At 34.7% G+C, this 14907-nt stretch overlaps 1 protein-coding gene and 1 non-coding gene across 4 annotated transcripts in view; both read left to right on the forward strand.

Annotated features, from left to right (window-relative positions):
• The window catches only part of CSMD3 (CUB and Sushi multiple domains 3), a 908638-nt gene that overhangs the window by 848867 nt on the left and 44864 nt on the right, over window positions 1-14907 (forward strand). For all 3 annotated transcript variants that reach the window (XM_090283433.1, XM_090283434.1, XM_090283435.1), the window contains 5 exons: window positions 369-542; window positions 5146-5319; window positions 6507-6692; window positions 9225-9398; window positions 12794-12976. In XM_090283433.1, coding sequence (XP_090139559.1) covers window positions 369-542; window positions 5146-5319; window positions 6507-6692; window positions 9225-9398; window positions 12794-12976 — 891 coding nt within the window. The remainder of the gene's footprint in view (window positions 1-368; window positions 543-5145; window positions 5320-6506; window positions 6693-9224; window positions 9399-12793; window positions 12977-14907) is intronic.
• On the forward strand, window positions 11902-12065 carry LOC150004084 (U1 spliceosomal RNA). The gene has a single exon (XR_016512510.1). It is a non-coding gene; the product is annotated as a U1 spliceosomal RNA (small nuclear RNA).

Consider the following 14907-nt stretch of genomic DNA (forward strand, 5'->3'; position numbering starts at 1 on the left):
TCTTAAAGTGGAATCTTAGGTCTTTGATTATTTATCCCCCTTTCTAATAAAGCACTTAATGCTGTAAATTTCTTCAATAAGCACTTCTTTATCTGTATTTCTCAAAGTTTGATGTTACATTTAAAATTTTTATACAGACTGAAGTTCTAATTTCTACTAGACCCCAGTGTTACTAGAAGTGTCTCTTTTTTTGATTCCCTAATACTTGGCATTTTGCTCAGTATCTTATGTCGTAGCATCATATTTGCATTATTTGTGGCATGCTTCTAAGTAAACCTGAACAGTTTAGTAATATTGCTTATGTATATAGATACACAAATACAATGTAGATCAGAGTATTGAAAAAATTACTTTTTTACCCATTTCAGCGGGTCACTGTGGAATTCCAGAACTCATTGTAAATGGTCAAGTCATTGGAGAGAATTATGGCTACAGAGATACAGTTGTTTATCAGTGTAATCCTGGTTTTCGACTGATTGGCTCTTCAGTGAGAATATGTCAACAGGATCACAACTGGTCTGGGCAGCTTCCATCCTGTGTGCGTAAGTAAGCACTGCAGAAGTCATTAGTAACCTCTGCTCTCATGCAATTAGCAGTAATTCTTTTCTTAGGTAAGATATATAAGTATGCACACACATATATGTAAATATATACATATACATACGTGTGTGTGTGTGTGTGTATGGACAAAAAATAAACTAAATTCTCACAATTCATTTTTTGGATGCTATGTCCTAGCCTTTAAAGTTGGGTGTGTTCAGAGGTATCTAAAGCCATCTACTGTGAAAATGCAAGAAAATCTCTATTATTTATGTTTTATTATAAAGACAAAAAAATAAATTGAACTATTCTAGTATTTAATATACACACATATATATAATATATTTTTTATCAGGGCACATTCTTGACAAATTTTAGTTAGGATTTTAATTGCTTGAGACCATTATGTAGTACTAGCATCAATATTATGATTTAATACTGTGAAACTATATATAGCAGAAAATACTTTGGATACATTTTTTACTAATAATTATGGTACTATAACTTTCATATAAAAATCAGATCCTCATGGAGTATAATCTCACATGATACGGAGAACCATTGTTCTCATTTCAGTTCCACTGCTAATTATATGAGCTAATGAAAGCCATTTAATCTCTTTTGGCACTTGATTACCTTATAAATAAAGCAGATGGTTTAAAGTGTTTATCATTATGGCCACTTTGTGCTTCAAAACCTATAGTATACGTAAATACATCAAGATTACAGACTTCCGGACAAGATGGAGGTGTAGACAGACAAGCTGCATCTCCCTCCACAACTAAGAAGGGATACAACTACCTCAAAACTAGAAACAACCAGAAGTTCCAGAAAATCAAACTATATAGAAGTCCAGCAAACAAAGATATAAAGAAGAAATACTCATCCAGACAGGTAGGAGGGGCGGAGCCGGGGCAGAGAGGACATGGTGTGGTGGTGGCGGCAGTGGCTACAGCATTGGCGGGCCGGAAGAAAGTGCAGTCATGCATTTTAAAAAGTCAGGAGGGACATCTGGGGAGCGTTCCCAGCTCCTCACAGAACCTCGCAGCCCAAGATCCCAGCACCGGGGAAAATCAAGGCTCGTTGCTCCTGACTGTGCAGATCAGTGGGGGTTGGGGTGAAGGCAGAAACTGCAGGTTTCTCAGCAGAGTCCACTTGTTTAAAGAGCCCCCATGGTCCTTGAGTGTCCACAGACCCACCCACTCTGGGAACGAGGGCCAGGGAAGCAGCTAGAGGGGCACCAGTCTGGTGCAGAAGTGGGAGAGGTGCCAGAAAAAGGAGTAAGTGCTTTGCAGGCGACATTGTTCCCTCTCAGACCCCTCCCCAACATACAGTGCCACAACATGGTGAAATAGGTCACCCTGTACTGACGAATCCCTAAGGCTCCGCCCCTTACAACTTAACAGGAGCCACAGCTCTATCTGGGACATGGAGGCAAGCCTGTCAGAATGAGAAGACAGAGAAGTATGGCTCAAAAGGGGAAACGGATCAAGGATCCAGTGGGAGAACTAAGTGATGAGGAGATGGCCAACCTAGCAGATGAGCAGATAGACAACCTAACAGATGCAGAGTTCCAAACACTGGTGATAAAGATGCTCACAGGCTTGACAGATATGCTTGAGTATGGCAAACGCATAAGGGAAGAAGTGCTATGCTAAGTGAAATGAAGGAAAATCCACACAAAACCAATGGTGAAGGGCAGGAAACCGGGGTTCAAGTCAATGATTTGGAACATAAGGAAGAAATAAACAGTCAACCAGTGCAGAATGAGAAAGCAAGAATTGAAAAAATGAGGGAAACTTTCCAAATTTTGCGAAGGAAATAGACATACAAGTCTGGGAAGCACGTAAGGTCCTGGGCGAGCTGGATCCAGAAAGGACCACACCAGGATGCATCATGACTGAGATATCGAAGGTGAAATATAAAGACAGAGTCCTGGGGCCAGCAAGAGAGAGGTGAAGAGTTGCCTACAGGGGGTGCCTATAGGACTATCAGCTGATTTCTCAGAGGACACTTCGCAGGCAGGAAGGGACTGGCAAGCAGTATTCAATGTGATGAAAAAAAACCTACAATGAAGATTACTCTATCCAGCAAAGCTATCATTTAGAAAGGAAGAGCAGATGAAGTGCTTTCCAGACAAGGTGAAGCTAAAGGAGTTCATCATCACCAAGCTTTTATTAGATGGAATGTCAAAGGGACTTACTTAAGAAAAAGAAGATCAAAACGGTGAACACTAAAATGACAACAAACTCACAACTATCAACAACTGAATCTAAAAAATAAAAACAAAATCTAAGCAAACCAGAATAGGAACAGAATCATAGGTATGGGGATCATTTGGAGGATTATCAGCTTGGAGGGGGAAGAGGGAGAAATGGGGAAATGGTTCAGGGACTAAGAAACATAATTGTTTGGTACAAATAGACAGGGGAATGTTAAGAATAATATAGGAAAAGTTGAAGGCAAAGAACGTATATGCACGACCCATGGACATGAACTAAGGGGGGGTGGGATTGCTGGAGGGAAGTGGGGTACTGGGCAGAGGGGAGCAAAGAGGAAAAAGTTGAAACTACTGCAACAACATCATCAATAAAATATACTTTAAAAAGATTAAATATACACAGATAATGAAATTATAATATTGTATCATAATTAATGATAAAATATTTAAAATTTATTTAAAAGTATGTTTTTAAGCACTCTTCCTGCTATTTTTAAATTCACAGGAAATTATATAACCATATATAATTTTGAATTTTTTAAAATATAACTCACTAGTTCAACAAATATTATATCTATCTGATGTTAATTTAATTTAGTTATGAATTCATACTTAAGAATAAAATAGATTTTAAAATAATTTTTTAGGATTATTCTTTAAATATACCTGCTATGCTTTGTGGTTGCTGTATGTATGATATAGATTTCCCACTCTTCATTTATTATGACTGTTATACTACTAAAAATCAGAAAATAGTTGAATACTGACAATTCTGTTACTTTTCTTACCCCATTGACTCCCTAGTGGTACACAGTGTTTCACATCATAATCTACCCTTTTTGGACTTGAAGTCAATTATCAATGTGTTTCTTTTTATTTCCTCCTAATTATTCATATTCCAAATTACTGACATTTACATTAAAACTGATCTTACAAAATGAGAATAAGAGCTGCAAATATGTTGTAATTATAACATTATATCATACAGTAGAGATTTTGGAGGCTTCAGATAAATAATGCACAGGTCTTTTAGTGTGGATTCATAAAAATATTTAATTTATTCTGTAACTAATTATATCCATATGAATAGATTACATCCTTGTCAATTTTTATTCAATCAACAGAAATTTATTTAAATTCTAGTTTCATGGAAAATACACTTGTGTGTTGAGATTTAATAGGATAATACAGCACAGAGATAACAATTAAACTTACTGTACTAAAGGGTATGTGTGCAAGCACATGTGCACATGGCTGTTCATGCACACACAACACACACATGCACACCGAATGTCTGATGACAAAGACAGCAATGTTATGCTTGGGCCTTTCCTAGATTTTTTTCCCTTTCATTTCTATTCAAGCATAGCCAAGTAATACTACTGCATTTTTTGTTGAATAATTGAGACTATAAATGAAAATTGGCCCTTGGGGTAAAACTGGTTTCTTTATTGATGATTTTAACAAGAATATGATGCAATTACATTTCCAAATGAGTAGGTTGACATTAACGATATAGCTGAAGAATAATTGCTCTTGGGTCATTTCAAAAGTATTGAAAGTGACTCTGGTTTTTCATTGTGCCCAATTATGAAGAACTATTACAAGAGTTGCTCTGATTAATAGAGTGAAATGATGCAGTGAAACATATCGTGGTAACAGAGTGTTTGGGAAGAGCCAGAACTATATAAGATCTGAACTAGAACTGTAACACTAAAAGGATTTAAATATTCTTCTAATTGATACCATTATTTACAAACAAAATTATACTAAGTTATCAAATATCAATTGTGAAGAAAATAAACCAGGAAGAATTCTAATAGAGCATTATTTTTTATAGTTCACATTGTATAGTCACATTAAATTATTCTTCATACACATGTTTGCTTAGCAGTCATTATTTATAAAAATTGATTGTATACATATTAAGTAAATAATTTCAAAGTTAAATACAAAAAAAACCTGTTTTCAAGTATCTTCCAAATCTCAACTGGAAAAGAAAAATTGGTTGAGTTTAATTTCTTTATGCTACTAAACTAATAACATACAATTCAGTCATTCCCAGATTTTTAAAATTCAGTATTCTTCTCTAAAAAAATAGAGAATAAATAGGTACCATGAAACTGTAAGCATCTGTGCCCACTTGCGTAAAATTATCACAACTGTAAACAACTGTCTACTTATTAAGACAGTATTTCTATTAAATTAGAATTTTTTGGCATTCTAAATCATTCCTTTGCATTAACAAGAGTACTTTAGATATCTTTTCACGTAAAGGTGCTGTTCTTTCTACACTGTTTGAAATGGTTAGAGGTGACTGACATGTGATTATTGATAACCAAAGATTGTTTTGTGCTTCTCCTGCCCCCACCTATTGCTATTAGCTGTCAGCTGTGGTCACCCCGGGAGTCCAATTTATGGAAGAACAAGCGGGAATGGATTCAACTTTAATGATGTGGTAACATTCTCTTGCAATATTGGGTATCTTATGCAAGGGCCAACCAAGGCGCAGTGCCAGGCCAACCGACAATGGAGCCATCCTCCCCCAGTGTGCAAAGGTAAAAGTCTGATTCTGTTCCAGCTTAGAGCGTGGGAATAATGTGCCCATGTAAACACAGATGATGACATTTGAAACAGCTTAAGCAGAAGGGTGGAAAGTCTTCATCTAATAAAACAAAAAGATTTAATGTTGACGTCATCTCATTAACAATGCTTTTTTAAAAATTTAGTCTTTATTATATATTTTCCCATTACCATTTCATCCTCTTAGACCCGCCTCCACCCAGCAATCACCACACTGCTGTCCATGACCATGAGTCCTTTTTCCTTTTTGCTCAACCATTTTTATTATTTTTTAACTAATTTTTTTTAAAGTTAAAACTGGCACACTTTGTATTAACTGCTTAAATTTATTATCTTGTACCCATTTTATGTGTGCATATAAAAAGTCATTAAGATTGTGCCCTGGCTCAGTTGGTTGGCGCGTCATCCCATAACTGCAAGGTTGTGGGTTCAATTCTCAGTCAGATCACATTCCTAGGTTGCGAGTTTGATCCCAGGTCCAGGCACGTATGGGATGCAACCAATCGATGCTTCTCGCTTGTATTGATGTTTTTCTCTTTCCTTCCCTCTCTCCCATCTTCTTCCTCTCTCTAAAAAGCAATGAAGAAAAGCCCTCGGGTGAGGGTTTTTTAAAAGTCATTAAGATCGTTTGCTCCATAATTAATGAAACTTAACTTTGGCATTTATTTCCTTTACATTTTTTTGAAAAACATGTTTGAGGCCTAAATTACTATGATGCCTACATTGGGAGTTTGTTGTTGTTTTCTGTATAGAAACAGATTAAAGATAATTTTTTGGTGTTTTTCCATTTTGCAAAGAAGTATGGTATACTTTATATTATCTGATAAAATGCAACCAAATCATCATAGACTTTACATTTTTGATGGTTTAACTATAATTTAAAATGAGTCAGTTTCAAAAATCTGTACTCGGCATAATGCTTATGGATTTGCTATTGTTCAAAAAGGTTTTGCAAAAAATGTGGTTTTTTTTTCTGTATTTTAACCACACAGATTTTATTTCATTATCTTAGATAATCAATGTATTAATTTTACTTCTAGAATTTTTAATTTGCTTGATTAAATTTACCTTTGAAACTAAGTTTCTAAATTTCTTGTAGAAATCTACATATGTATATGTATGTTCTTTCAAACATACCTTTTAAAATTTGTCATTTGTTTAGTGGTGAATTGTTCTGATCCTGGAATTCCAGCCAATTCCAAAAGAGAAAGTAAAATAGAACATGGGAATTTCACCTATGGTACTGTTGTGTTCTATGACTGCAATCCTGGATATTTTTTATTTGGATCTTCAGTTTTGATATGTCAACCAAATGGACAGTGGGACAAACCTTTACCAGAATGTATCAGTAAGTAGATAATGTGAATGCTTCCTTTAGAAAATGCCATGTAAGCAATGTGGATGTTTATTGTCTTATAAAATATCTAGAGCTATGTATCAGAAGAATTTTTTTAAATTTTTATTTTAACTTAATTTATTTAACTTATTTTTTTATTTTATTGTTTCATTGTTTTGAAACCACCTTCTACCAATTCAATGCCTAAGTATCATTCTTATTAATATTAATGTGCTTTATATCTCTCTATCATTCTTTGACTTTGAACTCTGGTAGAGTAGATAGATATAAAAAGCAGACATCTTTCATATACAATATTACTATACCATAAGGGCAACTATTTTGATCTTACTTTGTACTACTATTTCAAATTTCATTTAAGACAACATTAGTCTTAATGTAAACAGTCACTCGGGCTTCAGAGTACTTGAAGATTTAGACAAAGGTGTTGCTTAAAACTAATTGATCATAAATATTTATCATATTCAGATACATATACATATGAATGCACTTGTGTTAATATATATCATCTTTCAAGTCAGTAAACATTTAATAAGTGTATTTAGTTAAATGTTATGTTGGAGTTGTAAAATATAAATTAGATAAATTATAGCAGATATGCATATAATTGGTATGTATAGTGAGAAAATAGAAATAAATGAAAATTATGGAAGGAATAGGTAAGTGAACAGGAATTCTAGGCATTCAGTAACTTGTTAGGTCTCAAATATTGCCATGTTTCTCAAAGAGTTGGAGAACCTTGGACATTAGAGGAAAGACAACTTTATAGATTGAAGGAGTAGTGTGTCAAAAAAATTATTGTGCGAGAAATTTTTGGTTATGCTTAATTTTTATATTTAAAACTATGTTATGATTGTGTTTATTTAGAGGCACTTTCTTCACATTCATGTGGTAAGATGTTTTGAAAATTTGATAACATCACTCATGCACTGAATTAATAATTTTATGCAATGTCTATTAAATTCCAGATTCTATGTAAATAATTAAGTCAATTGTCAATGTCTTGCTCAAAATGCATTCCACTTTCTTATGTATACTGGCTGGTCTAATAGTTTGATTAATGTAGTTACTTGGCCTTATGAGCCTATAACATTTAGGCAAAAATATTTTCTAGGACATTCAAACATGAACTTCAGATTTTTGTAGCTCTCATATACTTTTTTTTTCTTTTCTTTATTTCGTATAGCACTCATGATATTGTGCTAAGATCACAAGGAACTTATTAAGTTTATGTCCTGGGTGTGCTATTTAATAGTTTAAAGTCTTACTGTGTTCAATATTTTTCCAAGTTACCTTTAAAAGGGGGCACACAGTAAGTTCCTGAGCTACCTCTAGGTTATCAAGAAAACTCTACAATGTATTGACATCTGCTTCTGCTATACCCAGCAATGTCTTGGTTAACAAACCTCTGATTATTTTCTTTGTACAGCATAACTTATTTATTAATGACTACAAATAGAATTCTGGCTGGTTTGGCTCAGTGGATTGAGCGTCGGCCTGCGAGCTAAGTGTCGCTGGTTCGATCTTCCAGTCAGGGCACATCAGAGAAGGAAAACTCTGACTCCAAAAAACCTCCGCTGCCTTGCGGCATACCTCTTCAGGGGAAAGGCTAAGGGAGTAAACCCCGACAGAAAATCCGGAGCCGGAGTCCCTAAGGCGGTTTGACGTTGTAGTCAACACCGGCAACTCCTGCGGCGCACCTGAAGCCAAGCTGTATTGACTCCGTCTTTCCCTTGGACCCTTCAGCTGCGAAGAGAGGGGGGGTCTGCTGCATGGGCAACAGCAGACCCTCCATATCACCCTGCCCAGGCTCTGTAGCTTCAGCTTCACTGGAGAGGACACTCCAGTGTCATCGCAAGATGTCGATTCAACACGGGAGGAGACAGATACCGTGTCACTCCCGAGTCGGACTGCACAGCCATTCTTGGCGGTGCAGATAGACTCTTAAGAAGCTACACCATCGTCTCTCGAGACGGACGGCTGCCGACGACGACGACAAATAGAATTATTCTAAGCTATGCATTAGACCATGTGTCACAGATCCATCCTTATGCCTTTTCTTTCACCCTCAAAGTCTTTCCCTTTTAGTTTCTGTACAGGCTCATTTTGAATTACATTGGCATCCTATGCCCTTATTTAGTCAATTCACATATACTCTTTGTCTTAACTTGCACATCCTTGTCTAGACACATATATGTATGCTTCAAACCCATGCACATATGCCTATGCATATGAACACACACTTACCACCCTATACATGCAGACTATACTCAGTGATTGAGGTTTAATTACAGTGTCACTGTTAAACTCACACTCAAAGTAAGTGGGATAATAGAACTGCTCCTACAACTGAAAATTCCACTTCATTTTTTAAAAAGTCAGATTTCATATAGATGTTTAATTTCTAGAGGTTGTATGTATTTGGGCAGATAATTTATTTTTTATTTATTTTGTAGGAAGTCGGTGCAGGTTGTTCGATAGGAGATATAAAAATATTTTATATTCAATAATTATGTATTGTAGTGATTGACTGTGGACACCCTGGCGTTCCTCCTAATGCCATCCTGTCCGGTGAGAAGTACACCTTTGGGTCCACTGTTCACTATTCCTGCACAGGAAAGCGTGTCCTCCTAGGCCATTCATCAAGGACTTGCCAATTAAATGGTCACTGGAGTGGATCACAGCCTCATTGTTCAGGTACCAGTTAGAAAACTAGACTATGTGTGTTGGAAATTACATTAGTAGTATTACTAGTAGAAGTATCTGCACAAAAGAAATAAAATATTTGCTTTGTGAAAATTTAATAGAAGCTGTAACATTATACGTTTATTGGACTACTTAAAGTAATATAAATTCAGAGCATAAAATAATACTAATCTTGTAGATGGTAAATTACAGATACATATTTTGTACTGTGTTATGGCTAATGTTAAGAATTAAGTGGTTTTAGAATACTACTCTGTAAAGCACTTACATTCGTTAAGATGGTGATACCAAATACAATTTTTCACATAATGCATTGTTATTTCAGTGATTTTCTGTTGGAATTTGTGTCTATTAAACTTTCTAAATAATTATTGCTTAATAGCATATGTTAAAATAAAGACTTAATTGTTTTAAATTAAACTAAGCCAAGTTTTATCGAAGATATTTATGTTCTCTTACTTTCTTTGTTATTAATAGGCAACATATAACCTCTGAGTCTCTACAGGGTGTTACAAAAAATGTATCCACCATTTTAATTATTATAAAGTCTATATTTATTAGCATACAGTTCTCTTTCAACATTCACAATAAACTACATAAATGTACTTTCTTATACTTAGCACCTATTTTCAAACTGATGACCATTCTGGTCTAGACATTGCTGGCATCATGAAGCAACGGAATCTCAAACATCAAGAATCATTTCATTTGGTATTTGGGCACATTCTCTTTCAACAGGTACTCGTAATTCATCGGTGGTTTCAGGTGTTTTAGCAAACGTTATTCTTGAGAAATCCCCAAAGACAAAACTGTAGTGGTATGAGGTCTGGTGAAAGTGCAGGGCAACCTACAGGAGATCTTTGCCTGATCCATCTGTTTGGCAGGTTCTCATTAAGATAGGCCTTACATCACGATGGTAATGTGGAGGTGCTCTGTCTTGTTGGAAATAAAAGTTCTCACCATGAAAATCTTCATGAATACGTGGCATGGCTGATTCCTGAAGTAAAGTCGAGTAAGTGGCACCAGTCACAGTACCTGTAAAAAAGAAAGGGCCAAGTAAGCCACATGTGGATAAACGGCACCACACTGTCAGTCCTGGTAAATTCACACGATGTTCCTCCATAGTGTGCGGACTTTCAGGTGCACAGTATGTACAGTTGTGGCATTTAATTGTACCATTTAATTTGAATGTGACCTCATCACTCCAAACTAAATGTCTTGGAAACTGCTGATCTTCTTCCCATTTCGCTAAGTACCACTCACAAAACTCCATCCTCCTACCTGGATCATCTTCATTAAGAGCGTGTGCTAATCTTGGCGTGTAACTTTTCCACTGGAAGCACTTCAGAATGTGATAGACACTATCCTTTGGTAATCTCAATTCATGAGAACAGATGTTCTTGAATTTTGATGATACGTTTCCAACACCCTTTCTTCCACAGCAGTGTTCGTTGGTGTTCTTGGTTTTCCAGAACGTTGATTATGGACATTCAGAACAGTTCCATCTGTTTCAAACTTATCTCTAATTCATCTGATAGTAAGTCTAGTAGGCGGATCAATTAGAAATTGTCTCCTAAATTGTCTTTTCACTTCTACCGCATTTTCATGCTCCCCGTAGCACTTCAAAATAAACTTTCTTTGTTCAAAACCTAATCTGGTTTCAGCCATTATTTCTCAACAGTGAAATCTAAAACAAACAAACAAACAAACAAAAAATTCATCAAGTTACCAACTATTCAAGTGTGGATACATTTTTGCAACACCCGGTATATTTTAGAATAAGTGAATATTAAGGCAATTTTAATTAATAATTTCTTTGCAGAGTGAGTATATGATAAGTCTTTTTTGATCTGTTTAATGCGTTTCTTTAAAATGTCATTTAATTTTAGATCTGTGATATCTCCTTATCTGATACTAACTATTCTGTTTGATTTATACATTAATCAGAAACAGGTGCTTGTTTTTCTGTGTTTTTGTTCATATATTGTCCATTATCTTTATGTTATTTTATATCTGTGGGGAACAAGGTGAACACTTATTAGGAATTGTTTTACATTGTTTTTTCTTTAGGAGTAAAAATTGTCAAATGGTTACTTATTTTAGAATCTGGGACTTCAAATTTAATCTATAGACTTAAAAACTGTCAGATAACTGATTATACATAATGTCACATAAATTTACACACATACATTCTGATGTATTCAGAAACTGGTACTGAAATACAAAAAAAAGAAAGAAAGAAAGAAATAGTACATAGATATTTAAAAGCTATACACTTATCTTAAAGTTTGTGTGGTCGTTAATATTACATCTCAAGAAAATGAGAAAGTGTAAAGAAGGATTCCAAATGCACAGGGCATGTCATAAAAGGTGTGTACACAGACAGAAAGCATTTTCAATACTTACGTATCCCACCTCCCCTCTTTTCTTCTTTCTCTCTTTCTTAATATGTACTAATACTATGGCAACTTTGATTTACAATATTTAAGAAATGATACTTACCTGGCAGGGGAGATCCCATGATCATGAAGGTGATTTTCTCGGGGTGAGGCTTATGCATTGCACTCCAGATGTGCTGACCCCTGGGATTCCCCCAAATGTGGGAAACTCAGCTGCATAATTTGTGGTTGTGGGGGACTGCGTTCATGCTCTCCCCTAAAAGAAACAAAATAAATAAATAAAATATTTAAAAAATAATAAAGGGACTAATTAAATTCTTAACAGTAAAGTCAAAAGGTAAACACCTAGTCATGAACAACATCTTATTAGTAACTTAAGTCAGAGGTTTTAATCTTTATTTACAATTTATTTGTATATTTCATATATGAAAAGTATACAGTTCATTTATCTTGACCAGTGATCACTGGTAGAGAAAATTAGGGGGTGAAATTTTAGTGTACAGGAAATACTGTGTTGTAACATTTACATTTCTTGGCACATTGCTGTTCTAACTTAACAGCAACAAAAAATTTAGTAATTAGAAAACTCAAAGAAGGAAATATGCAAACTACCAAATCCAGTTTTTTAAATTTTAGTTTTGCAAACCCATTGCCATATAAGCCCATAGTACTGTCACTTATAAATTTTCTAATAACTTGATTATTAACCAAGTTCTGGAAATACTAACAAAATGGCCTTAACTTATTTAATAGATCCAAATATCACTGATAAGAAAAATACCACCATACACTACAACTATTTCCTTTTTCATTTAGGCTTTTTCTTATGGCTGGATTCAGATGGGAAATATGAATTATGATTTTACCCAATCAATTTACGCTAAAAACAACCTGTACAAAACAAGTACCTGTAAGAATCTTGAACTAAATTATGGACATAGTCAATGCTTATTAAAATAAATTAACTTGTACTGCACTGAATTGCAGGTGATGCTACTGGTACATGTGGGGATCCAGGTACCCCCGGTCATGGTTCTAGACAGGAAAGCAACTTCAGAACCCAAAGTTCTGTACGTTTTGCTTGTGATGCTGGTTACATCCTTCATGGCTCAGAAGAAAGAACATGCTTAGCCAATGGCAGTTGGACTGGAAGGCAGCCAGAATGCAAAGGTAAGCTCAAATGGAAATTAATATATTGAAATTGTTGGAATTTAATGTGTATCCAAGTTCAGGTTATTAGTAAGAATGAAATTATTCCTACCAGTTCTTTTTTTGTGTCCAATCATGGAATAAAAGCAACAGTGTTCCAGTTTGACTGACAGCATTCTATATATGATAGGTATTAATTATAAAAAATATCTCTCATGCACCATTTATAATCAAACATTGTTCACAACTTAGTAAATATCTGGATTGGAAAAGTTCAAAGTATTTGTTAAAAAGGTTTATTTTTTCCCTCTTTATCACAGTGCTCTGTTGTAGACAGTATGGGGTGGGGGGAGAAATAGGTTGTTCTTATATCAACATTACCTCAAGATGAGTTTTTAGTTTTTAGGTTTGTAGAAATAGGAACATATAGAAAGATGCCTAAATATAAATGATATTTTTATTTATAGATTACATTACTTGTAACTAGCATTTTTAAAATTTTGGATGTTTGAGTAAAATGTTTCATTGTTCTGACTGACTCAGAATTAACAGATTTAAATATTTAGAAGATTGACGAGAAAAATGAAGTGTTGCTGGAAAATTATCTTTATAACTTAAATTGTTTTTATTTTTTGAGATGATTTTAGTGCGAAAAATAAACTTGCAAAGGTATTTTTGAAAGTTATTTCACATTGTATCAAATGTACTGGTTTTATAAGTAGGAAATAATTCCCAAAAGATTTTTGACAGCCTTTTGATTGATTCTATTTCAAATATTTTATTGTGTTTAAAATTAGGATCTATATTCTAGGAAAGATAGTTATCCTTTTCTAAAAGAATCCAATTCAGTAACCTTAATTCAGAGAGCATTACAACTCAGTTACTATTATAGGTGGAAAATATAGATGAACAACGTTTTTGAGCAAAAAACCATACGACTCAACTATTTGCTTTACTACTCAGCCTTTGCAAAGGCAAAGTCTCTACAATGATGCCAGACATTAGGTGGGTGTTTGTTCAGCTGAACTGCAAAATTGTTTTTAGTTGAAATACAACTTGGTGCTGCCTCTGTTTTATTAGTTGGTACTTGACGGAGAAAAAAGAACAAGCAGTTGAAGAAAATGTAACAGAATTAAAACTTTTCTCATAAATGGAGCTTACACAAATCATTTAGAAAAATAGATTCCAGTAGATGAATGGACCAAGAAAATGAATAAAAAATGCAGAAAAGCGTTTCAGAGGCCAGGGATTTGCTGCTTCTCTTCACTGTGTCCATAGAGCGTTCAGCCCTCACTCACAGTGGGGGATGCACTTACCTCTTTTTTTATGTTAATTTACTTGTGTTTAATTCAAATAGTGCTCTGGGTAAGAAAATGTATGCGTTGATGTGAAGGAATTAGAGACAAGAGGAGAGAAGTGAAAGTGTGTTGTCCCTATCTATAAAGTTCTTAATATTTATTGTTGAAAAAAAAATCGACTGAACCCCTCCTCTATTTCAAAATGCAAATCACCTTTTCATCATTTTTTAACTTTATTTTCATTGTTGACACTATTACAGATGTCCCCATTCCCCCTCTTTTGTCCTCCTCAACCCAGCCTCTGGTACCCCTTCCCTCTGGCCATCACCACACTATTGTCTTTGTCTGTGGGTTACACATACATGTTCTTTGACTAATCCAAGCAAGGATGATACTTTTCAGATCCTTCTTGAATTGTGTCAAGACTATGGATCATGACACATAAATACATATAACCAGATTGTTATTTTAAACACTTACTAATGAATATAGAAGAGGATAATTACTCTGGACAACAGAGGTAAAAATGTTTAATACAGCATAGATTCCCCTGAAAATACTACCTACAGTTTGGTCTTATTATAGTTGTATAAAATGTGTAAGTGTCCCCTAACACACACATGCAGGAACAGATAGCACCACTGTAAAGGACAG

The sequence above is a fragment of the Furipterus horrens genome, unplaced genomic scaffold, assembly GCF_987537825.1.
Source record: "Furipterus horrens unplaced genomic scaffold, mFurHor1.1.pri manual_scaffold_7, whole genome shotgun sequence".
NCBI lineage: Eukaryota > Metazoa > Chordata > Mammalia > Chiroptera > Furipteridae > Furipterus > Furipterus horrens.